The 26,859-nt window shown below is 42.6% G+C and overlaps 1 protein-coding gene across 1 annotated transcript; it reads right to left on the bottom strand.

Annotated features, from left to right (window-relative positions):
* Nucleotides 1-329: 329 nt before the first annotated feature.
* On the bottom strand, nucleotides 330-17,399 carry LOC117737876 (mucin-5AC). Its single transcript, XM_034544106.1, has 4 exons — nucleotides 17,325-17,399; nucleotides 11,577-12,936; nucleotides 5,204-7,275; nucleotides 330-3,436 (listed from the first exon to the last, which is right to left on the bottom strand). Exons 2-4 carry the CDS (start codon nucleotides 11,743-11,745, stop codon nucleotides 2,339-2,341), a joined length of 3,339 nt encoding a protein of 1,112 aa, XP_034399997.1. The 5' UTR covers nucleotides 11,746-12,936; nucleotides 17,325-17,399; the 3' UTR covers nucleotides 330-2,338.
* Nucleotides 17,400-26,859: the final 9,460 nt, after the last annotated feature.

A 26,859-nucleotide genomic window follows, 5' to 3' on the forward strand; every position in this document is an offset into this window, starting at 1 on the left:
CTGTTGGGTTATGTAAGGACCAGATGAAATAGGAATCCTTGTGTGGCTCTGTACAGGATTACTGCAGTCCTAAATCTACTGCAGTCCTAAATTACTTTAATTTCTCCTCGTCTACAATGGGGATGAATTAATTAGATCAGCAAAAGACTAATTCAAGAGTATAAATGTGTAGAGATATGTGTTGTATATGAAATGATGTGCATTCCATGAGATGAGCCACATAATGTTTCATTTTGGTACTGTATATTTAGAAAAGGACATTTCTACTCAGTTTTCAGTCCAAGGTGTTATGGAATACATACAAAATGTATACAAAAATAAAAATGTTTGCAGTTAATTTTTTATTATGCATTGATTTTCAGACATCATACAGTTTTAAAATGAGAGAAAAGAATGCTGTATTGAAAAAGAAAAAGAAACTACCCACCCCCATCTCACAAAAGAAAAAATACAATGATTATTTTTGGGTGTTTGAGGGCGTCAGCGGTGTTTAGTTTTCTCCAGAGGTGACCCAGGTTGACACCAATCCATGACAGTGATAAGCTTGATCCTGCTGAAGGTGTCAGGTGAGGTCACCATGTAGCAGGTGTCCCTGTCACTCAAAAGACACACAGGAGTAAATATTTAGAAATGGGCTTATGCCTTTGACTTTCACGTCAGGTAATGAAGGAATGGTCTGTTGTGTGTGCTGGTACAGTTCTGGGCGAGATGTGAATGGTTTGAAAAGAAAGCCAGATGTGGTTTGAAGTCAGCAGTCGGGTTTACAGCTATAATTGCCACCATCATGTAAACAAAAATGTATTTGCGCAAGAATGTGCTCATTGTTATTTATTTGCTGGTTCTATTTTTTAATGACACATTCGAGCAAATCAAGTTTTTAAACAATGCCAATTGAGCCATTAAAATGGAATTAACATAAGTGCAAATCAAGTATAAAAAAAGAAACTTCAGAAGTCAAAGAGAATGTATTAAAAAGAGATATGTATGTATTTAAAATACAACCCATTGCTCTTATCCTTTCTCACAAACACTTAGATTATTATGACACAACATACAACATACTTCTAACCTTCCTTTTAACAACGTTTTGTTGTACCTTCTTGACATACGCATTTGCTCCTGAACCTCATTCAACCAAAGGGTCCCTTTGTACAATAAGTACAAGCACAAAATATGATCATTTGTTTCTCATGGAAGATATTACAGGTGGTCTGCTCAAGCGAAACAAACGTAAATCTCCAATATGAATATTACAATCAATATTCCATTACATTTGCTTTGTTGACAGCTAATATTTGTTCATCGTATTGTTCATCGGCAATGTTTAAACATTAGCAAAAAACCCTTTAAAATCTCCACCGGAATCATGGAAACAGCGTTTGATTAAACAGGTGCGTCAATGCCTCATCCAACCTCCACTTAACTCCTCATCTCCTCTCCTTATCTCCTCATCTCTTCATATCTTCAAATCCTCGTCATTCTCTGTCAATCTGTCTGTACAGCTTACATTCATTTTAGCAAATGCAGTACATATAGCAACATATAACATACATAACAAACACAGTTTATTGTTTTAATTATCGCACTGGTATAATTATGCACATGATTTATTTCAAATAGATTAAAATAGATAATTAACTGTGGTGAATACTCTGACCCTGTATGATAATGTGAATAGCATGTGTCCCACCTACCACTGTGCTTCTGTCATGGAAACATTATGGAAACTCATTTTACCCAATATAATATAAATCATTATTTACTGTATAGGTAAATGTCATCCTTTATTAATGCAAAGAGAATGCCTTAAACAAAGTACTGTAAAGTCCAATGAGCTATATATTTACACATTACTCATTCAATATGTCTCTTTTATACCCTTCTTTTAAAGTCTCTTCCCATTTTAACTTGCATCAGACCAGCAAACACACTTATTATTCACTGATAACATTTTAAACAGATTAACTTAAACACCATTGAACTTGAACAGGGGTGTATATTTGTTGTGCAGGTGTAGGAAGTATAACGATAACTGAAGTGAATTCAAATATCTTTGGTTCCTGTATTTTGAGTCTTTTTGGTATTAAGAAAGCGTACAAGCCACAGCAACTGCATTATGTTAAAGCTTGTTCTTGTCAGTCCTTACTATCAGTCATATAAAATACTATTACAACCTTGATACAACATTTACCATTGTCCAGGATTCAGGATTCATTACAGAAAGGCATCTTCTCTTAATCTGATGAAATGCCATCAGGAACTCTTTAACTGGTTGATCCAATGCCCCAAAAGTCTATAAAAACTGAAATCCTGCTTTGGTTGCCTTCCTGTAACACCCTCACAGGTCCGTGGAGACGGGGTTTCTCTTCACCCTCAGGCTACTGCCCCAGCCACGGGGACAGTTGTTGTAGGAGTGCGAGCCGGGCGATCGGAGGCCCGAGTCTTCCGACTCAACAGAGGCATCAGAGTCGGTGAGGGAGCGAGTGTTGTAGAGCCTCACAGGGGAGCAGATCCTCTGCGTTGGGGTTGGAGGAGGGCTGGTGAATGTAGGGGACTGGGCACCAAATGCCCGCGACTGGAACGGGCTGATGGGTGGTTTGTGACAGTCGTAACCATGATGGGAATTTCCCAGGGGTGAGATGGGGAGGCTGTGACCACTCAGTGCTCCGGGGGAGGGGCTGTTTTTACGTTTGGCTGCATTGATGATGTTCTTAGCCAGGAGGCGGTGGTTGGCTTTAGAGTCTGGGTTATTAGCAATGGGGGACATGCAGCGACTGTCTTTGGGTGGGAGAACGGGAGAGGTGACAGAGGATCTGTACAGAGGTTTAGTTGCCTGGAAGGATAAACTGGTCTGAGAGAGTGCAGGAGACTGGGAACGTGAGCCCCAAGGAGGAGAGACAGGAGATGTGGCTGTAGATGTTTGGGTTGGTCTGGAAGTAGGAAGAAAGGAAATGGTGGAAGACTGGGTATGCTGGCCTACCACTGGGGACTGGCATCTTGAACCCCAAGGCGGAGAACAAGGGGAAGTAGTCGTAGACATTTGGGATGGTCTGAAACCAGGATTGGAGGAGATGCTGGAGGACTGGGTATTCTGGCTAGCCATTGGGGATTGACATCTTGAACCCCAAGGAGGAGAGCGTGGAGAGGTGGCCGTAGATGTTTGAGAGGGTCTTGATGTTGTAGTGGAGGTAACTGTGGATAACTGGATATTCTGACTGGCCATAGGGGATTGGCATCTTGTACCCCTGGAAGAGGATACAGGGGAAATAACTGAGCGGCTAAAGATGGTGGTGGAGGGCCGATTAGATTGGAGACTGGGAGTCCAGGTCCCAGCAGCGGGGCCATCTGGGCTGCTGAAACATCTGGTGAGGCTGGGCGTCCTGGTTGGCGTGGGAGTCTCACTGGGGGTTTCAACTAGGAAGGAATCTGTTGGTGTCTGTTGACAAATAATGTATTTTAGACTCTTGGAAACATACTTAAGAAATACAGCTTGCTAAATAATAGAGATGTTAGTATAATGTAAAATAAACAAATGTCCTCATTATGTTAATTCTAAGGTTTTGATACCATGACAAGATATTTTGATCTGCATAAACTTACAAAAGACCAATATTATACATTGAAACAGACACTAACCCTATTCAATGAGACACATTTTAATTAGACTAAGTGAATTTGTTTTGGTACAATAGTATCTATGTGTTAAGTCTCAGCCCCAGTGGCATTTAGGTCATCGTTGTGTATTCCCTTCTTCAATAAGCCTGGCGGCCAGCACACATAGGCCCGGTCTTTAGTGTCTCTCTCAGGTTACTGAGAGAGACACTAAAGACATACCTCATCTGGCCATCCTGAGGTGGCTGACCTTTACGGGGATATGAAGTTACTCGACTAAAGCCAGAGCAGCATTCTATCTTATGCATATAATAATTAAGAGAAAACTATCTCCACCGGTGATGATAATATGCCAGGCTAAGATCCCTGAGAAGTTATGGTCTTTTAAGATTAACATTACTGGTCACATCTAAAAAGTTAAAGGCATCTGTGAAAGGAAAAAAGGTCAAATATCAAACCATTTCTCTATAAGACAAACAGCTGGGGCAGGTTTTAACATAACATAACAACAACACACATAATTCAAATTCTTATTAAAGTGTAAAATATCTTGTAATGGCAAGCTGAAATGACTATTTCAATTTAATCGTACGTACTATATTCCAAGATAGATCTATTTAATGAAGGCATTACTTTTATTAGTGTGTTGAGTTGATTGCAGTGATTGGAAGAAAGCCAGGAAAGTGAAATAACAAACACTAAACGGGGAAAGTAATGCTCGAAAGAAGTTAGGAAATGAGAAAAAGGAGAAAGAGGTCACAGCAGTGTTAGAATAAAGTTTTAATCAGAGAAGGAAAGACTATAAGACACAAAAAGCAATCACCACAGACAGGAGAAGAGCAGAAGAGAGCAGTGAATCAAAGTTTATGAAAAGAAACAAACATAAACCCTGTAGTCCTAAAACAAAAGTGATTTATGATGTCCTGTGAAAAAATACCTCTGAAATTACTGCTTTAAGTCACGAAAACAATACATATGTAGGTTTGTGATGCAAATTAGTATGCAGCCTGTAGTTTGAAACATCAAAGAATCCAACTACACAACATATATTTATGTAGAAAACGCTGGAAAGCAGAGTAAATTACCCTGAAGACATAAAGACCATCTGTTAAAGTGCTTTGTGGAGCAGCATCCCCTGGTGCCCAAAGAATTGGGAGACAAAGTGGAAAAAGTGTGAGGTTGTTTCTCATCACATTTCCAAACTTACTGAAAATAGATGTATTTTAAGGCTAACGTGCTGAGCGCCTTTGGGTATGGAATTTATGTGATTATATAAAGGCACATTTTAATTTAATTACTGCTGTTTATTTGTTTTTTACTGTAGTATAAGTTCACTGAATAATTAAGGTGTAATCACTTAGTTCACCACTTAGAACGAACAAGGTATCACCCTTACTGCAATTATTGTGTTTCTTATAAATCAATTGCTTTCTGACACATGTGATACACATACAAATATTCCACATCATTGCATACCTACAAAACAAGAGATAGAACTAGAAGAAGGCCCTACTAAAAACAGCTTTGTTTTCCAATCATCCCTCAGATTTTAACACATTTTCTAAAAATGGTACAGAGAGGGTCTCCACACCTGTGGCGCAATTCCTGCCTTCTTGGCAGAAAACGTGGGCCTTGGCGCCTGGAGCCCTGACCGAGGAGAGGACACTCGCTCTGGAGAAAAAGCCGCCATAGAAGAGCTGATCCTCGGCTCCCCATAGGCTGGATCCGGACGACATTCCGCTCCTCCTCTTGTGGGGCTGAGAGGCAGCTGTGGAGACATAGGCTGGGCACTGAAGTGAGAAGGAGGGTTATTAGGTAAGCAAGCCTTTCTAGAGAAAGACTGGGACGATAGCAGGTTCTTTGACTGTGGTGCTCCTCTGGGTAGGGTACTAATGGGGTCCTGGACTGGGTTAAAGATGAAGAGGGAAGCAGGAAGCTGGTAGGGCTGGTGCCTTGACAGGTCCATCTCTATCTTGGAGCAACCATTTTCCAAAAGAGGGGCCTCTGGAATTGGCTCTGGTGCTGCAGCCTTTTGCTTTGGTTTTTGGACTGATTGTTGGGTCTTTAGGTTTTGTGAAAGCTGAGCACTCATGTCGGAGTTTTTAGCAATAGCCTTGACCCTGCCGGGCATGTTTGATGGGTACACCCAAGATGGTGGCAGAGACATCGTGGGAGAAGGAGACCTAATTTGTCCTGCATTTTGCTTCTCAACTACGTATTTCTCCATCCTGGACTGACGCTTGACAAAAAGCTCAGCCCCCTTTCCTGATACATTGGTGAGGGTCTGCTCTGGCCTGTGCTCTGCCCTTGGACGGGTCCTGGAGGTCTTGAGGCAGGAAGCCCATTCTGGAGCTCTTGCCTCCTCTGCCCTGTCCTCTTCCTTGGCTAGGAAATTGGAGGCCTCTGCCCCCAGCGCCAGCAACTCTTCTTCGGATGCCGGCTCAGGCACAGATCTATGTCCATGTTTCTTCCTTTCATCAACACCTTGCACAAGAGAGAGCAGCTCAGGGTTCGGAGCTACCACTGTCTTCTCTTTGAATGTGAACATTGACTTCCTATTTCCCCTTCTAGCAGCACCCTCCTCAAGTATTCCTGTTTTGATTTGTGTTATTGGCTTACTCTCTCCAGCAGGCTGAGGAACAGAGGTGGAGGGCTTTGGGGCTGTGGGAGGGCCATAATGGGGCATGGGTGGGTACTGAGACACAGAAGACATTGGGTACTGGGGTGGTGTATTAAAGGAAGGAGACATAATAGGAGACATCGGAGGTGGACTGGAGTAGTAGGTCTGCGGAGGTTGGTTTGTAAAGGCCGGTAGAGGAGGTGTGGGATATGACGGAGGCGGAGGGGGAGGTGAGAACACCAATGGTTTAGGGGCAGAGATAGCAGGGAGAGGAGGAGTGGCATAGGAAGGAGGAGGGGGAATTTCCATGACAGGGCTGACCGCCTCTGGGGACTGCACTGTCAGCGGCGAGAAAAAGGGCCTGGCAGTTCGATTGATGATGGTGCTTGTCTGCTTGGATGTGTGCACAGACACCCTCTCAGTTCCAGAGATACTCTGGCAGCCATTATGAAGCTTTCCGGGGGGAGCTGGCCCTGTGTGGTCCCCATGAGTGTCAGCCTCCCCTTCGTCATGTCTCATCAGAACTGGATCAGTATTATTACTTCCAGGGGGAATCTCATCCTTGACTTTGTCCTCATGGATTTTGTCTCTTGCCTCTTCCTCTTCCTCCTGCTCCTCATTGACAGGGAGGAAATGTCTCTCTTGGATAACAATGTCCTCCATGTAGTCTCCCCTCTGAAAATCCTGACCTGGTTCCTCTATGATATCACCTACTGAATGTACCCTCCCAGGTGGTGAAGAGAGTGGCTTGGTAGCGCTATTCTTAAAGTTCAGGGCTCTATCCTTTTCCTCAGTGCTCCTCTCTGCCCATGTTAGTTTGTTCGATGAAGGGTCTGTTTTTACATTCCCAGCTCTGTCCCCCCCTGACCCCTCTCCACAGCTTTCGAGCGTGAAGGCGCTGACCCTCTGTTTGCGCCGGTTGAAGAGCTGTACGCCTCTGGAGCTGGAGTTGGAAGGGACGGTGAGCTGAGCAGCGATGATCTGACTCCTGACACGAGCCTCCTTCAGCTCCTTCTCTGATAAACTGGCACTCCTGGTCAGATCTGGAGTGAAAGAGACAGTGAATAGCCTGATCAATGAGAGACATAACAGAGATGTTTGATTAACGATAAAAAGGGACCCTAAATGTGGGAGACTTAGCAATTTGCTGCATCTACTGTTCAGTGTTCAAACAAAGACAACTCCCTCAACACCTAATTAAAACTCACTAAACCTCTTTTATGTACAAATAAAGAGGACCAGCAAGGACAAATTTTTAACAAGTCTTAGATTAAATATTCTCTTTAAAACCCCACATAATTGTTTCAGCAACATATGGTTTTGATTGCTCTTTACAGTTCTTTTGATTACAACCAATCCAGCAAGAAAAATCAGTCTTTGTGGAGACTTGACTCAGCAGAGTGGAGCTCTAGACAAAGAACAGACGTAGGCAACGGAAAACTTTTAATAAGCTTGTTGAATAAAGTCATTTTTTTTAAATTAGTCAATGTGTCCCTCAGTACTAAATATATTGTTGTCAATCATGTCTTACACTGATGTTGCAGGTTTGCTGATTGCCTTGAAAACATGACTCTGTTAAAATTGACAGTTTGTTTTTTTAGCTTAAGAACTTCAGGAGGAAGGAGGAAGTGCAGAAGTCCCTCCCTGAGCATTCCTCCACCGCTGAGAAAACTCCCCGCCTGAGCTTCCAACATGCCTTTGGTTTCTCTCTGTAGTTAATGTGTGCAATACTGCTGCTCAGAGCCTTAATAGACCATTTTTTACAATCTATGTCTCCTAAAAATGACATATTTCGACTGCTGTCTATAAACATACTATACAATCAAGTGTTCCCATCTAAAATATAGTGACTGCACGCTTTAAAGTTCACCAGAGGAAAATCATAGCTGCATTTCAGAATAAAAACCTTCAGTTATAGATTCGCTGATGGACATTTTAAAGGAGAATAACTGGTTGTGGTGACACCCGTTATTCATCTAATTTATGTAACGCTGACTGGTGGGAGATATTCAACGTCTCACTAACACAGCCGTAGACTCTCTCCTCCATTAATAAGGTGACGGATCCAGACAGCTACATCATTTGATCTAATCATGTGCCAATCCCAATAATTATGCATAAATCAATCACTTGTAAAGCTTTCCTACAGAGCAAATTCTGCATGCAGTTTTTCCTGGCAGAGAGAATAAAGCTACCATGATCTGTCTCCCAGCAAAAAAAAATAAAAAATATTATGCGTCTGTCATTGATTTTACAGACTTTCAGTCTGCCCTCACAGTAATTGATTTATCTCTTTGTAGGTAAGCCATGAATTCCTTTGACATAAACCCATGTCAAATTCAATAGCATACGTTTATTTATGATTATTTCAATATATAAAGGGGAACTTTAGGGGCAATTTGGATGATGAACATGTGCAGTGCATTTAGATGCACCGAATTACCCCCTTTAATGATGTGGGGGTGGAGACATTTATGACATTTTGACATTTTAGTCTGCAAGGAAATGCATCAATGTCAGCATCAACTATGGTAAATCCCTCAACCTGACACTGACAGATGAAGAGAGAATGTGACGCTATTAAAAATTGAGATATTAACCACCTTACATATTTGTGTCAGCAATATAATAAGGATGAAAGTGTGATCACACAGTCCTTTAAATTGGCATGATCATAAATCACCTTCCTTTATCGACTGCAGCAGAGAACCTACCACACAGATACTGTATACTCAGGGCCTTTTATCAATATGGGTGGGATACCGCCCCAGATCCCATTTGTATTAGTTATTTCATTGTTTTCTAATCCAGGTCCACCTCAGAGCAGTGAGGCTTGAAATGAAGAGACCCCTCATTGTAAACATCTACCTCTAGTGGGAGCCAGACTGGTTATCAAGCAGCACGCATGCAGGTGCAAATCCCCTCAGTGATTCAAATCATGACCAAAATTATTTTTAAAAAGTGATACTGCTTATTAAATGTGGACTTTTCGTTTCATGTCTTTCAGTGAATTTAATAGTAGTTTGTTAAAAACGTTGGTTTATCTGATTAAATGGTGCCAACTACGTAGTCATGGAATATCCAGTAATATGTAAATTAATACAAATTGTAATATTTAACAAATAAACAGAGATTAATGTGATGTTTTTTTTTTAATTACATCGTATATAACAGATTTCACAAGGAACAGATTACACAGAAAAGTGAAATGGACTTTGGTTATAACTTTTTGCTTTATGAGGGGAAAAATCCCCTAAAGTTTATAGACGGTAGCCGATGTCTGCAGTCACTAAAACAACACACTGCTTCTAACAAGTCCTATTTCTTCACAACGCAGCCAGTCACAAGTTGTTCCTCGGGTTGCTGTATCTTGAAGTTAACCGAAAGTTTAATGTATCTCGCTGGATTCGATTTAGTGCCTGATCCCTTACCTTTCTCATGTTCAAATTCAGAGCTCCGCTGTTTGGTTGTACTCCCACACGAGTTTTCAATATAACTGCGTCTGATAGCTTCACACCCCCTTTCTGTAGCGAGACACGGGATCAGATTTCTCGTTCTCTGCACTCCGGCACACAGGCAGGCAGACGGGGAGGGAGGTGGTCCGTAGCTGGAGGCTGTGCTGCCTGTCATTCAGCCTCCAGCCCTGTTTCACTTTTTAGAATCACCACCCACCTCCGGGGTTTTCTGCTAATTATAAAAACAGAGACATGCCTCGGAGAAAGAAAAGGAGCTCAGGGCTTCTGTTGTGAACGCATTGATGTTTTAGCAGTTGCTCATAGACTGCACTTTGTTTTAACAGTTCAGGAGAAGTATCCAATCAATGACGAGCATTGAGCGGCTTATCCCTGTGATGGCAGGGAAGTGTCTGACCCTTGTTGTAGTCTTTGAAGTGGAAAGGGGATACCAGCGATACAATGTGTGTATGGATTAGATTACTGAGACTCCAGAGATCCAGCACCTGACCTCTGCTGCCCTCCATGTCAGTCTGATATCACCATGTAAGTGTGTGTTCATTGTGCACTCTCCCCAACCGAGAGTCTGCCCTCCCTGAACCCTCCGGGCCCTAAGCTACAACCTGCAAGGGCAACATAGGAATTTCTTGTCCTCCAGCAGAGACAAAACTCAGCCCTCGGCAATGATGCAAGAGCCTCCACATCTCTCTGCCCACACCCCCCTGTCCTATAACTCATCCCTCTGCTCTCGGTCCCGGCCCCTCAATCCCTGCGTGGGTGAGAGCAGACTGCCCCCACAGCCGGAGGATTTAAATCAGGGGGCCAACCCTGCATTTGTGTATCAAAGGTCAGATTACCCTGTCGGATGTTATCTTTCTCCGGGCGATGGCTATGGGGTGAGTGGGATGACAGAACCGGCCCCCGTGGGTGATGTGTGAAGCGGTATGGAAAGACAAGGATTAACAGGGGTCCTGGGATCTTCCCCGACTGAATGTGACTTAAACTCTCAGTGGATCCCGTGGGGGGAATAAAAGACCAAGCTCCGCTGCTTATACTGTTACTTATGTGTGTTACAGAAGGTCTCTGCAGAGGCTTAGTCCACAATTAACTGTGTTTCTGTGTTGTTTTTGGTGGTGTGTGCTCCATTTGAGGAAACTAATTAGTAAGTAATGAGTGATAGGAACCGTGTTGGAGGTGCAGAGGCTATAGATCTTTATCAGGGACAGTTATCTAATTGCCATGACCTTCCTGTTAAACTTCCTCACAGCACAATGTCTTTTCACTGTCTTTGAAAACTACATCTGACAGGCTTGTCACAGCCCAGAGGTAATTATCCAACTTTCCAGCCAAGTATTGTTTCAATGTTTTTCCATTTAACGACTTAATGTTGTTGGTGTTATTATAGAGCGTGAACTCGTCTTTTTTCTTACTTACTGGGGGTTGACAGCTGTGACAGTAAAAAGAAACGTCTCGAGATGTTTCCGAACAGCTTTTGCCACAAGTTTCCCCGATATTGTCAGTGGCTGTGTTGTATATTCAGACTGGCTTTTAGCAACGATGATTGCATTTCCATTGCTGTTGGGGCAGCTTGTGTTTTCAAGGCATGGAAACAGATGTTTCATGGAGAGCTTCACTGTGTCAAGTTGCACTGAGGAGGCAGGGCCTGTTTTCTCTATTTGCTATCTACTCCCCTCAGTTATAGGTCTTCTGGTATGATGATATACGCCAGTTAAAGCCTCACTGTAGCATTAAGGCAGCACTACAAACAACCCAATGCAAACGCATTTACAACTACATTTCTGTGTTATGAAGTAACAGAGTAACAACCCTTCCTTGATGCTGCTCGGGGTCCCCAAATAAGAACAGCAAATGCCAGATAAACAAACACTTACTTGTTTTCCGGCTCATCTGTTCTTTGTTGAATCCTGCCATTTTCCATGATGCATTGCACTCTGTCTCAGGAGTGTGTGTGTTGTGTGTTGCCTGGAGAGGTTTTCTCAATCCTCCTGGACTCCAGCTCACTCCCCTCCTGACAGACGTATGTCCCTTCTCCATTTCCATCGCTACTCAAAGTAAAATGCTTCTGTGTACAGCAGAAACAAAAGCCCTCGACAGGGGGATATGTGAGTGTTTCGTTCCAGTGAGCTCAATCTTCCCTCCTGATAAGAGGAAACTGTCGGATGGAAGTTTTAGTCCTCACTGGCAGGCAGTGAATATGTTTGGAAATACAAGAAAACACACAAAAAGGAGAGGAGGAGCTCAGCTTTCCAAGTTGCTGCTTCCAGTCGTGGCTCCTCTTTTAGCAATAATCCTTCCACATGTTGTCCTGTAGACAGCCAGAATGTGACGGAAAAAAGTGTGCTCTTACTTTGGTCTTCATGAAGTATTATTCTCGAAAAAATGGGTGGGATAAAACAGGACCTCCCAGGAGGGTCAGCTCAGATGTGCCTGGGATGAGTTCCCATGAACGACTGCCACGAAAATTGCAGAAGTTTGTTGTGCTCTGCTGGAATTCTGGCTGAGAAACAGTCCAGTCGTCTCTCTTTGCATTTCTCCAATACTCCTTGTTCTTCTTTCCCAGACGTTGCTCTTCCCCTTCTGCTATTTCAGTCACCAAAACATGCTTTTCGTCTGCATCCCAATCTCAGCACGCAGATTATTTTTCTTTGCTAGAAAAGGATCTGCCCTTTATCTTGGAGTTCATAACTCCACAGTGACGTGAAGGGGAACTGTGTATATGGCAGCTTCCTGCTGTTAGGTGCATGTGAGGAATAACATTTCACTCTGGAAAGGTCATTCCACAGACGGCTTTGTATTCAGAGCTCCAATGTATTCAATTAAAGATTCTTTATTCTGGTGTTCTGTGTTATTTCTTATATATTAAAGCCAGACTCGGTCTCTGAAGGTAGGATAATAAAAGATGTTGTTTTGTTTATTCACAAAACCACAATTGAGTGGGATAGTTCTTATTCCTTCTGGTGGTAGTTTTGATTAATACCGAAATGCATCAGCACACTCAAGCTAAGAATTACTCATGAATGCAGTAATTCTGTTGTTGGCAGCTGCTCCATTTGGTTTTGTTTGTTTTGTTGCTTTTAGAAAATATTTGATGTCTGTGTTCTGGTGTTCCCCCGGTTTGTAAAAAACTGTTTTAGTTTGGCGAAACAAAGCTTCAGCTGTAGATAAATGAATGAAAGCTGGCTGTTCTTTATCCAGTATTCCTCACTGGGTCCATTTTCTGTCCAGAACCACCTACAAGAAAGAGAAATATACAGGTTAAGATTCAGTTATGCAAACCTTTCGTCAATTGTGTTATTTAAATGTCACATTTGCAAAGACAAAAGCTGGATGGTGCATCTACCCACAAACAAACCGCAGCTTTGGCAAACAGCTGGAACAAGAATCCTTTCTGTAATGGCACGAGTTTACCTGGATACAAACTATATAAGCGGTCCACAATACCTGGCTTTTGTGCAGTCTGCATAATTTACAGATTGGAGTGGGTGACAAAGTGAAAGAAACGTGGCTTGAATAACACTTTAATATACTCAGTTTGGCTCATCTAATACTTTTAATGAACACTGGTTTGCTTCCAAAAACCATATTCTCACCCCGTGTCCATTTTTTAGACAATGACAATTGTCTGTCTTCAAGGATAAAGATCAGCCCTCTGACTTTTAACTGCAGTCAGGCTAAGGAAGGGGGAAAAAGAAATGAGGAGACGCCTTTATGTAAGTCTGAACGTGATAAACTCAGTGTTGTCTCCAAAGACGGAAGAAGGTCACAATTCACTTCGGTTTTAAGGTCGGAAATGTCTAATAAACCTGTCAAAAAATGATTTTAATGTTCTATAGTGACATCTTTTGCATCCCTCCCTCTTTTCGTATCGGATAAAGAATTGTATTTGATCCGCAGTGTCGTGTTCCCACTTTAAAGCTAATAGCACCGACTAACACCATTTGTAATGATAAACCAGTGTGTGCACAGCCTTCAAGATCAGACTTGTCTCTCCTTGAAGCTGATCACGATTTCATTTGTGTTTGCTCGTGAGTCACCACTGTAACACTCAGGAGTGGGAGGTCTGTGGAGAGAGCTACACACATAATCATTACTTCTGAAATTCCTTGGAGGCATAGCAGCCACGCTCGCATTCATCTTCTCTGAAGGTGTGCAAGCGCCATTAACTTTGCATCCCTTGAAGATTGAGTTTTGTTGAAACACATCCCTCTGACATGACAGCTGAGTCATGACAGTCAGTAGGAGGACGGCTCCTCGGCCCCTGAATACAATCAACCCAAACAAAACACCGCCCCACCTCCCTGCAAAAGCAAGAAAAAACCCTTTTCGTTTACTGGCGTGATCGTGTCAAGTGTGAAGAGATGAAGGCCGGTATTGTTTAGACACACTGACAACAGCTCTTTGATTCCCCGAGAAGTGTTCGGTTCTGGATCTCATTTGGAGACTGACATTGTCTTTTTAAATTAGCAGCTCATCTTGCTACATTTCTTTTATTCAAAGTTGTCTTTGTGGTTCCAAGATGTCATGTTTGCTGTACTCATGAGAATAGAGGTGAGCACATGTCTGGTTTGACTACTTCTCTTTGATCCAGTCTGCAAACATTTATTAACTCCCAGAGAAAGAATAGATGATGAACAGAGATGGAGACTTCGCTAAAAAATAAACACACACACACAGACATCCTGAAATCCTCGTCTTCCACAGTCTACCGTCCAATGGCCTTGAAGTTCACAAGGTATTCCACAGCGCCCACCTGTTTAGCTCCGCTCCCACCCTCACACAGTTTTCCTGTGCCTCTCATTGACCTCCATGATTAGAGCCATGGGTATCTTTTCCAGTCCGGCCTACGGGCCACTTTAGTCTGTAATCGCAGTCGACATATATGATGGATCCATACGCTGACGGCATATATCCCACCGCTCTCTGCGTTATGCCTCGATGAAAAGAAATGGCTTTGGCAGTGGTCCAAACTGCAATCATTTGTCTCTCGTTGTCTTGTACATTTTTTTTAAACATCTGCATCAATTGCCAGCTTGTAGACAGCATGTCTGCCACCTAATAACTCACATTGTTAAAGGAGCCCAGCCTGCTTAGGCTACTGAGAAGTGTTTTTCTCCAGATTGATCTGGCTGTTCTTTCCACCTCAATTACCCCAGCGTTCACCTCGATTGCAGACAGGATCCACCGACACGTTCAATGTTATTTGAATGCGGGTTTATTCGTTTGTGCCGTGGGATACTAAATCTTGGTCCTTGGTTCAACATTGCGATGGAAGCAGCTCACTCTTACAGCGAAAACGATCAAAACCCTTTCCCTCTCCGGGGTCCAACACCTGATGTCAATAATGATCTAATTGATTATATAGGCGAGCACAGGACCCCAGAACAGCGCCACCCAGTGTACATATAGAGTAAAGACATTTAATTACCACATTTGGCTCTTTTAACCTTTTGAAAACCATGGCCCCCAATTGGGGGCCGATTTACACATTATAGTTAGACTGTGCAAAACATACATCAAATTAAACAAGAGAACTTGGGCTACAATAATCAATAAGCCATTTCCACACAACTCAAACACCAGCTGAAAGAATTATTAAAATATCATAATCATCATTTTGTCAGGAGTCAGCCCACTTAGCACGTTTCCGTAACTAGCAACCCGTAGCTCGGTGCTATCAAAAAAAAGCCAGATAGCAAAGAGCAAGAGGGTTTAACACAGATTCTAAACATCTTTAGAAAATTCTTCTGCACCAAAGCATCACCGAGAAATGAGCCAAAGAACACAGCAACATGACTAGCTTTAGCGCTTACAGTCACAAATGTTGCTTATCTTTGGGGGTTTTTTTGAAAAAAAATGTTTGTTCTTCTAATCAACAGAGACTGCTGTATTTGATGTATTGAACACCATAAGTAATATACAAGTGAAATATATGGTTTTGTACATGAGAAAATTCAAATTGCACAGATGCCCACAATCTGTACTAAAACCTCTCTAACTTTGTTCTGCTTTACTTTTTCTAAGTCAAAATTTGCAGAGAGACTGGTCCCATATTGTGCTATGATCTCTGTGTTTTTGACCTTTGCTCTGCATCCTTCAAAGAGATAATCATCCTGAAAGTCCTTTTTTTTTCTAGGCGAACTGTCTTTCATCTTTATTTACTCTTAAGCAGTAACACATATACTCATATTTACACAAAAGCACACATGGTTTGCCTTTATTATAACAACAACATTATTCAAATAGCCTTTGTGGTTGCTGAGATCAGTTTTTCAAAAGGTTAACCTCAAGTATGGCATCTGTGCATCGTCAGTTGCTCTGGGCGCACATGTGTTGAGGTATGTGAGATGTGTGGATGTCAGGTGAGTGTGCATTCCACCTACTGTAAGATGTGCAAGTGTTACCCAGCTTTTAATGAGGCATCTGGTCACGACATTGACTGGCAAGCCTTTATGATTGAATCCCTTTGAGCTGCTGTGTGTCTGTTATCTCTTTCCTTTTTGCCTGGATCCCTTACAGTTTGGCAAGCAAAAATAATGCAGCCGTGAATGCTAAAGGCTTTAGCAGGGCCCATTGCTCTCTCTCGCGCCTGCTCAGACAAAGAACCATTCAAGGGCCCTCGCAGCACTCCAAAATAATTTTGGGTAGCGCTACGAGATTGGCATTCCAGGTTCATAATTCTTCAGGAAGCTGTGATAGTCGACATGCCTCAGCCTGCACTGGCTGATGACTGACATCTAACACACACTGCAAGAATACAGACTTCAATAAAAGTCTACAAATATCTCAGTTTCTCTGTTTCCCTTTCCTCTTTTAGGGATCTTGCAAAGTGCAGTCATAAATCATGCAGAGGAAAACTTTTTTCCCAGCGGAGTCACAGGTGGGGAACTTCAAGAGGCAAAGATAAATACTTGAAGTAGGTGTGTATGATCTGGTGCCAAGAGAGGAGGGGGGGAGCTTCTAAAACAGTCAGTCATAAACTGAAAACTGTTAGACATCAAAGGGAGAAAGTACAAGCACTTTTAAAAATGTAAGATGTGTACAAATAATATCAATACTGCGGGAATTATGGAATGAGTGTACTGACTTTTAGCATTGTTATTCCTGTCGCAGTGAGACGTTTGACAAAACGACTTCTGATGCAGTTTCAAAGCATCTTTAGTCCCAGCAAACTAAAGGGGTACCATTACTGAATATATCTATGGTAACATGTGGCTATAGAAAACCTACAGTTGCCCCCCTGTACAGCATTTAATGGGCCTCACCTGTTGTGTTAACAGGAAGCAATTACTTATATATGTAAGTCAATACAGCTCCAGCTAGGTCTTTAATTGGATACACCATCTAATGTTACACAGTGCAGTTTAACTCTATAACCTGGCTACGCAGCAGGCTTCACACAGTCAGGACAATAGGGTCGGATATCAGTGACCACAGCGCTAATGTAGCCAGCCAACCCCCTTTCGCAAGTCTGCAGCCTGCACCGAGGGGAAAGAACAGCGGCCCCAGATGTTTGTCATCCACTCAAACAAAGACGTTCAACGTTTCCCTCCTCTTCTGCTCCAGATGCCTGCATTCCCACCTCACTCTCTCTCCCTCTCCAAACAAAGATAGTGTCTTACCCCGTGACAGATCAAATATAATGGGCTGCAGGTGACAAAGTCTGCAGCAATCACAGTTTCACAGCGACAGATCAATTCCAGGGATTCTGCACTCCTTCCTGTTTGGTGCGTGTTGGTTTAGTCATGCTGCTCACCTGTACTCCGGTGGGTCTGGCTGTGTGATGCAGCGAGTGTGTGTAATGCCCCTTTTCAGTTCCTACAACTCTGCACACACACCTCCCCCTTTTACCTCTCCCCTCTCTCTCTCTCTGTCTCTCTCTCTTTCTCTTGCCCTCCCTCCCTTTCTCAAGCAGACGAAGGATGAGGGTGGGAGGAGGGTCAGTTGGAACACAGAAGGCTCTTTGTCTGGGATCTTTTCATATGGTTTCCTTCAAGCTTGCATACTGAACACATTATGTTATAATATATTTTCATATTCAACACAGGGATGTCTAGGGACCAGTGGGCCCCAGTCTGCCCTACCCCCTTTTCCTTTTCTGGACCCATTTTCCCGCCATGCACACCGGGCAGAGAAATCCAAATAGATGAAGTTTCTGCTAAACCCACCAAGAATGTGTTGAGGCCCTGCTTTAAAAACTAAAACTCAAGCGCTGAAACACAGACTTAGAACTTCAGATATGAAGACCCTTTTTCAGATTGCTCTAGACACTATCTCATGGACATGCTGTACCGCACACGACTTTTTGGCCTCTCTGCAGGGATGTTAATCATATAATTATGATCCTCGCTAATATCATCTTCAAACAGTGATCCACTCAAAAGTGTCGTAAAAAGTCAGTAACATCTGGTTCACCATATAGTGCCCGAGGCTTATAAGTGATTAGGTCTTTAGACTTATAGATCTGCAGTTTTCTGCAGAGAAACATTTGGATTTATTTCACTGATCTTGAAGAAATGTCATATTGAATCCTGAGGGCCTCCAGAGAGACGAGGACTGGGTGTGGGTGCTGGGTTCTTGGATCCTCAGTGGAGATTACATGAAGTCATATGGTGGAAAAAAGAAATATATCTTGACTGGCTGATAGGGTTTAAGAGTAACTCCTTTTAGACATAGGGTAAGCTAAATTGACATAATGGTGCAGTTACTCTGCTCGTGGTTCTCCACTCTTTCAAACACCTGGTCACACAAAGTGTAACAAACTTCCCAAATCAGTTTAGATCATTTTCAAAGAATATGACATAATTCCAGCATCTTTTTGTAATTCCGAGGGTGTCCTTGGTAGTGATTGTGATGTCATATGTTTACCTGAACTTTTCTTTTCACCACCTATTTCTCACCTGATAGATGGTCCTGCCAAACTGCTCGGACGATCCATCACTGTCCAACGTCTCTTCTCCTCCTCCAACACCTCGTTCCTCCAGCTCACACCCCCTGTATTCTTCCATCATTTTCTCCTCACACATCACCCAGATTGACCGGCCCTCTCCTTATCTCTGTATTTTCCTTCTTTATAGTCCCAATTTAGACTACGTATTCTTATTTTCCCCTCAATCTCCGTCTCTTCATCATCATTCCTGTGTGCTCTCTCCTTTGCCCCAACCACTGACATGTTTATATATGTAAGACCCCATGCAGGGTCTATCTCCATGACTGCTCCCTTTCTGCCTTTCCAGCGGCCTGTGCTCTTCTGCCCTGGCTCTCTGAAGGGCAGCTGTGTGTGTGGGAGAGCAGCAAGCTGAGGGGAAATGTTAGAGCACATTCCTTCAAAAAAGGGGCTTTTGGTGCAAAGAGAGCGTTGTGGAATTTCCTAAGCAATCTGGTTTGCATTCCCTCGCAAGTCGGATCCATCTCCAGAAGTTATTAGAGAGCGTTTGCTACGGCGGAGGCCTGAATTGATTAGAATCATGCACAGGGCCCTTGTCTGCTTTCTTTCTCACCATACCAACCCTCAGCTCTTCCCTCTGGGTGTAATGGGATACAGCAATGGGGCTGTTCAAAGGCACAGCTCTCGTATAAACACAGAGAAAGGCGGAGAAAAAGAGAATATTTGCCGTGATTGTGGATGTTTTGTGGGGTAGATTTTCCTCAAAGATGAGGCGCAACTCAGTCGAGCTCTCGTCTCGAGTACAGCTGCTTAGCGATAGGGTTGATTAAGAATCTTCTGGGATACGGTATGTATGTAGGACAAATTGGGCTCAGCGCTGCCTCTGTTTATTTTCAGTCGACCAGACATCTGTATTTCTCATAAACTACCTCGGAGGGTGATGTGGTCTGAAGCAGAGATGAATAAAGCCTGGTAGAATGAGGGTGTGTTCTCTTGTGGTGTGGTGATGTATCCTACTGTAAGGCCTCTGAGAAAGAAACAGTTCAACCGTCTAAGTCCCAGAGTTAGAAAGTAACTAAATTGTACTAAAGCATAATGTTGAAGGTACTTGTACTTTACTTGAGTATTTCTGATTTCCGCTACTTTATACGTCTACTCCACTACATTTATTTAATAACTTAAGTTACTAGTTACTGGGCAGATTCAGATTGATGAGACAAAATATAATCAATAAATGAATTTCACAAGCTACCCAACAATTAAAGTAGTTTAAAATTATCCCCACCATCACCAGCTACAACATTAAATTGATAATGCATCAATGATTGCAATCCAATAATATAATATGTAATGGTCCATTCTTTCAAAGTACTTTTGGTAGTTTCATTATGTTTTGATGCTCCTACTTTTGTACTTTTTCGTAAGCAAAACATTGTGTGCATGAGCTTTTACTACTATTACTTTAAGCTCTTTGAGTAATCAAGAATGATAAAAAAATGATCCAACCCAAAAAGAAATCCAATCAAGTGTTGCCAACTCTTGAAACTAACTAGCAGCCCGAGTTCCAAAAGTTGCAACATCTAGCGAGAAAGTGGTCAAATCGGCAGCACTGACAGCCCTTCTCTTTCAGGCCCCCCTCCAAAGCCACTCCTCCAAGATTACCAGAAGTAAACAGCAAACATGGCTTCTGTCGGTACTCACAGCTGTCGAGTTTGCAGCGTCTGGAAGACTCTGTTATGAGTGCACTGGCAGAGTACGTGCGTGCAGACAGGCAGGGAGATAGGGAGATTGGTAGGCGTATTAGTCCTGTGGCAGCCCCAGTATTTGGTTTATTGATTGTTGTTGATGTAAAGAGAATTTCAACAAATATAAAAAATACATGTCTTACACCTCTACTTATTTCTGCTTTGAGTGCCAGCAGCAATGCACCTGTTAATATATTAAAATTCACACAAACTCCCCAAATATACTCCATGGCAGAAGTACCACTTGGACATAGCTTAGTGGTCTTAATGGCTTCCACAGACTGTGCAGGGCATCTGAGCTGTTATGTTTGTGTGCGTCGACATGTGTGTGTGTGCATTCATTTACTGTATAAACTGTATGTGTGTGCTAGACCAACAGCTCCATCAGCGTGTCGGTCTATCTGTCTGTCTGGGTAATGTTGAAACAGAGAAACGCAGAGCCAATGGTGCAATTTACACATATCACAAAAATCAAATCAGCTATATGGCAACATCTCCTCTTTCCTAACATGTCGGTGGCAACAATGCTGCTCAGACATGAAGGAATCAGACATAACCCCAAAGGAATCTCAGGGCCCTAGACTAAATCACTGTTTCCATGACTGCCAGCTCGTCTGGTTTGGATTTGTAACGTTTAAATGTTATACCTTTCGGGTTCTGAATCAGTGTAAACTCACCCTCATTAGTGCTCACATGGCTCCGACTGCCAAAACAAACAAACACCGGATGTTGCAAAAAAAAGAAGTTTGTTCAGTTTGATTTAGTCCAAGTTTATTAGTTTCCACATATGCACAATGTAGCACCAACAAGATTGCGTATGTGACATCTTAAAAGCTAAATGAGTATCTGCTAAGGGAAAATGAATTAATATGAAAGGTCGGCATCACAAATCTGTGTTTTGGGTGTGAGCAGCACACAACAAGTAGTTTTTCCAAATACAGGTTGTTATCTGTACAGGATATTACTTAATTCAATGGAATGTCATGCACAATTTTGACTTCTTGTTCACTCTATTGCAGTGAGAAGTGTTAAAGAATAAGGGGAAGTGGGTGGGAACCTAAGTAAGAAAAAAAGCCCCCATCACACACACACACACACACACTTTTCTGCAGAGAAGCTTTCTCTATGCAGACAATCAGGTTTAAGCACCACATTATCAAAACTGAGGTGGTGTAGTGGCTAGCACTGTCGCCTCACAGCAAGAGGGCCGCGGGTTCGATTCCCGGTCGGAGCGGTCCTTCTGTGTGGAGTTTGCATGTTCTCCCCGTGGCAGCGTGGGTTCTCTCCGGGCTCTCCGGCTTCCTCCCACAGTCCAAAGACATGCTGCAGGTTAATTGATCTCTAAATGTCCCATAGGTGTGAATGTGAGAGTGAATGGTTGTATGTCCCTACATGTGCCCTCGATGGACTGGCGGCCTGTCCAGGGTGTCCCCTGCCTTCGCCCTATGTCAGCTGGGATAGGCTCCAGCGCCCCGCGACCCTAATGAGGATAAGCGGTATTGAAAATGGATGGATGGATGGATTATCAAAACTGCACCATCAAATCAGCATATGCATAGGTGTATGGATCAATAGCTGTGACATCCCCATCTGATCCTGTTTGGTTCAGCCTATTTCCATCTAAATGCCTTTCTGCCGAGCAGCCGGGCCTCTCTGCAGATGGGATGGGAACAAGGCCGGAATTATTCTCCTAACAAGAGGCTCCCTCTTTGTTTGGATCAACGCTCTGCAGAATGTAATCGAAATTTACCGGGAGACAAAAAGTAAATGCCAAATGCCGATCTGGTCCACTGCCACGCAAGCTAAGGACTTAATCTGTGTCACACACAATGCGAGGTCCTGACAAAATATTTATTCGTCTTCCCTCCTGCAAATGACATTAGTGCGTGAGCCCAAAATATCTGCCGCAGTCATCGGGAATGTGTAATGTCAGGAAATGCCAGGAAATCAGAGGCTCCAGTGTGTGTGTGTGAGAGAGAGGAGGAAAGAACCAAAGAAAGTGAAAACCACACAGGGAATAAGAAAGTGAGAGAAAAACTCACATTTTTCATGATCTTTTTTTAAGCTCCAGCTCTTCACTATAACATATGTATTATGTGGAAATCAACACATAACACATAGTTTTTACACAGGTGTTGAACATTTTACAGAAGAGACTGCTGTGACTGTAATGGAGCGTACTGGACTTTTTAACGTGATCCTGTATATTACTCCTTTGTATTAAAGAGGTAGGCTACGAAGAAGGACATGAACCTATACAAACATTTAATAATGACGTTACATGTTTTTTCCCCAAAATAACAAAATATGAAAAGTAGCATCATTGTTTTCTCACAATGTCCCGCTACTACATTAATGTTAAGTAACATCAGTTAGTAATCAGATATCTCCCACTTATACTAAACTGTTTGAATACTACTTACTCAGAGACACATACATCTCCATGTATGCATGTGTAATAAGGTTATACATAGATTTTCAAAATAATATTTTTGGAAGTGATGCTACAGTTTGTGATGCTGAACTGACTTCCTGTTTACATAGTTGGTTGCTTTTGATTTGACGTGTTACAGTTATCTACTACCGATTTTCACATTACTAAAATCGTAACTAGACATTTCCTAAGTAAGTAAGTCATTTGTTTTTACAGCAAGTTCTATACATTTAGGAAGGACTTCACACTCAAGTTTTGGAATGAACTTCTGAGCAGCTTGTGAAACCAGACTGATGTGACACCGTCATGTTGCTGCAGACCATAAACCATGGAGCTACTTTCTGCCTCGGCCTGAACTGATTTTCAACAATTAAGACTTTCAACTTTTCAAATGATGTGCTCAGTGGGATGGCGCTGCTCATGTCGACGCCACAATTCATTTCATGAATCATTCCAGATATGGTGGCTTGTGATAACATTGTCCTCATCCAAAGTCTTTCGGGGTGTATTAGTGCAGTTACAGTACCTTGTACCCCTCTGTGTTTATATTGTGTCTGGAAGCAATTCAATGCATACCTTCATACCTCTTTCATACCATCTGGGCTCTCTTTTTTTGTACTCACTAAGTTAAAAGACTAGCTTGAATCTTTTTTTCCATTCTGTGGGCTCATATTTATACTCAAGACACTAGCAGCTCTGTATGTTCAGTTTTGCTTAGCCTCATTCTACATTTCTCAGTATTTTATAATCCACTGGAGAAGGTTTCAATCTCCCACCTGGGAATAACTTACTGTAACAAGATTTGCTGGGTTAATGCACAAATGACGCAGCTGCAAAAACATTCATGTTAAATGATGTTGTTAGACGGTTTATAGTGAGGCATAGTCTTTTCAATGATTTCATTCACGATGCAAAAATCTGTTCCCAGGGCTTATTCAGAGAGAAACGACATCAAAGAGCAAAAGCTGAAGCTCAGTGTCATTTCAATTGCCAGGTAATGCCTCAAGGTTTGCCAGAAGGTGAGTCAGGCTGTAATAGGTGTTCCTGCTGTTCACCGTGTGCTCTGCTCATCACTGTCCCTCCATGAGTTTAATGGTATTTCACTGGCCTGCAGTGGATCCCATTACTTTAAGCCCAGTGCAGATACTGGCAAGGACATGATTTTTCCATTAGGGAGAGAGTGCTAAAAGAGTCCACGGAGACCGATGGACGGGTCACAGTGAAGCTGCTTCATCAGAGGCTGGAGATGGTTATGTATTCTCTTTGGACAAGCTCGAGAGACCACAGGAGACATGCAGTTTCTAATGAGGACCCCTCTGAGCTGTCCACCAGCCGCCTGACAGACCTAACAGCAACAGAGACAGCCTCCTCTGCACCCTGGAAAAAAAATACTCCTGACAATGAGTGGTATCATCTCCATTCTCACTCTTAAGAGCTTCTTACTTAATAAAAACGTCTTACATTTCTCTCTGCCCAACAAGAGGCGTTGCAGCAAGCCACTCATTTAAGATGACCACTTACTAAAAAAGATTTTATATGATGCTTTAAATGCACAAGTTGTACATACAGACTTGTGTTTAGTATAAACAGTCTTGTCAGTGCCATGGCACCCACGAGCAATGGGAGCTTGGTCACTCTTTTTATGACTTCTAGTTATTGGTCTGTTTCACCACAATGACTTATTCAATAGTGGTTTGTGTCAGGAAAAGAATTGTAAAAATCCCCAATCCAAAGCCCAGACAGTTTTAGGAAATAATTTCCTCTGTAAAAGTTACAGGCAACTTGATCACAGTTGTCTAAAGGACACGTTTTAACACATTCAGGAGGGTTCGCGTGCAAAATGAAACCGTGTGAACATCAATTTTTAAAAAGGGTTTATGGGACTCTGACAAAGTAAAGGAATACTGGAGCTCATTATGGAAGTGGTTGGCAGCCACAATGACATATTTTTGGCCATTACTTTGGGGTTTGGAGTGTGGGTGCGTGTGTGAAGGTATGTGTGTTTGGATGGAGTAAAGATAGATGGTCGCACCCTCCTTCTTAGATTACAGTGGTTCAGGATGAGAAGAATGTTCTTCATGGTGGTTTCCAGTGATTGGACAGATTTAAGTCATTAGTCAGTGACAGCAGCCAATCAAGTACAGTTCAAATGAATTTACTGAAGGCAAAAGGAGTTAATTTGAACCGCACCTTGCAACAACAAGGCAATTCAAAGTACTTTACGTCAGACAGAAAGGTGTTAAAGGTGCAATGTGTAATGCCTAGCCACCTGCTCCAAAGAAACAGGGGCCAGCTGTTCACATCTGGGTCATCAGTTATCAAAAAAAGGCAACCCCTAACTAACAGGATGGCAAGATTACACCAAGTTCAACCAAACTTCTGAAACTCTGAGAGACAGTCAAAATAACACAGCTATCTTGTGATCTTCACGTGTGGTGTCGGCTTATAATTTACATTTGCAGCTAGAGCGGCCCAGTCATCTGTGGCCACTCGACTTCAGCCAGCCCAAACCCAGCATCAGGAGCTACAGCGGGCGGGTGGAACACTGGGTCTAAAATGTGTAACGGCAGCCACAGAAGGTTTGCTGATTAGATCTCACACGATCAACCTGGTGATGTTGTGATATAAATCGGTGCGTCATAATTATGGTAAGATTATTTGGTGCCTTCCAGAAACTCGTTGAAACATGTTGTGGAACAGACAGAAGAGATCAGAGAATCCTTCAAATAGGATTCAAACCGTTTTAGCACAGTGCCGAAAGCCCAGTTTTCCAGTCTGTCTATTCAAATGTTGAGGTCGACCATATCGAATGCAGCTTTAATATCCAATAATACCTGGATTTCATTATTGACCTTATTAAGAGCAGCCTCAATGCGTTGGTCCACATCGGACTCTAATTGCTAATTTGTGAGGTGTCTAGATCGTTGTGTTTGTGCCTTAATAACATCCATTTTTTCTGGCCTGTGGGGAATAGACTGAGAGTATAGAAGGGTTGGTTATTGGCAGAAGATCTGATGCCATACATCCTTATTGTGAGAATACAAAACAGTTATTTAGTGCTGCTGTCCGGGGCGTTGTCAATGCTGATTAAAGACAGCAGTTCAGCAAAGTCACCAAAGGAGTTTGCACAGTATTTAGTATATATTTAGGTGCAGGTCGGCTCGAGGAATTTAAATATATCATATTTGATAACTCTGCAGAATTAATTGCGTGCATCTTGTTTATTCTACTACGTAACTAAACAGGAATAGGAACATGAAGTCCAGAAGAAGTTTTGGTGATCAGTCTCGTCAGCTCGTCGTGGGAGAGCTGTTCTCTCTTTTTGTGCTCTGTTTTATCAGCAAGATTGGTGTTATCAGCAAGGTTGGTGTTATCAGCAAGGTTGGTGTTACACAATGTGCTTGGTTGGGGTGGCACTGACCAGGAAATAATTAAATTCAAGCACTACTCAGTCCTTCCTTTTGATCAAATCCCAAAAAGGGTGAGGTAGAGGAAAGTAAAGGGAGGACGAATCCAGAGAGTGGTCCATGAGCTGGTTGTCAACATGCTGACATTGAGGCTGTGGTGCTTTGTGGCGCAGATGTGGGTCAGGCTGCGTCATCTTACACATGACTGAACCAAAAATGGTCCATCAGTACTTCAACTCCAGACCTGCTTGGTAGCGGCCAACAGAACAGATATAATATATCAGTGTAGAGACTGCAGGTTTTGCAAAGCTATGCGTTGAGTCTTAAGAGTGTGCTCAACCGGTTGATCCCTTTGTTGACTTTTGGCTGTGGTCCCCTCACACTTTTTACTTTTACTTTATCCTGTCAAATGGCACTCTTCATAATACTCCCATGTCTCATGAGAAGCCATCTCCACCTCTGTCTCCATGAGATTTATTAATCATCCAAAGCTGTTTTCCACTTACAATGTTGGCCTTGGCTGGTTTGTGCTTATGCCCACTGTTGGTTGTTGGCCAGATGTCCGGGGTAAAAGTTGTCTAAGCTAAATCTATAAACGTTTTGCACTTATCTCTCGGTTTAGCACTCAGATTATCCCAGCAGGTAGAAACCCCAATAACAGCACATGACTTCCCCGGTTTCATT

Source organism: Cyclopterus lumpus, chromosome 10 (genome assembly GCF_009769545.1).
Source record: "Cyclopterus lumpus isolate fCycLum1 chromosome 10, fCycLum1.pri, whole genome shotgun sequence".
Classification (NCBI taxonomy): domain Eukaryota; kingdom Metazoa; phylum Chordata; class Actinopteri; order Perciformes; family Cyclopteridae; genus Cyclopterus; species Cyclopterus lumpus.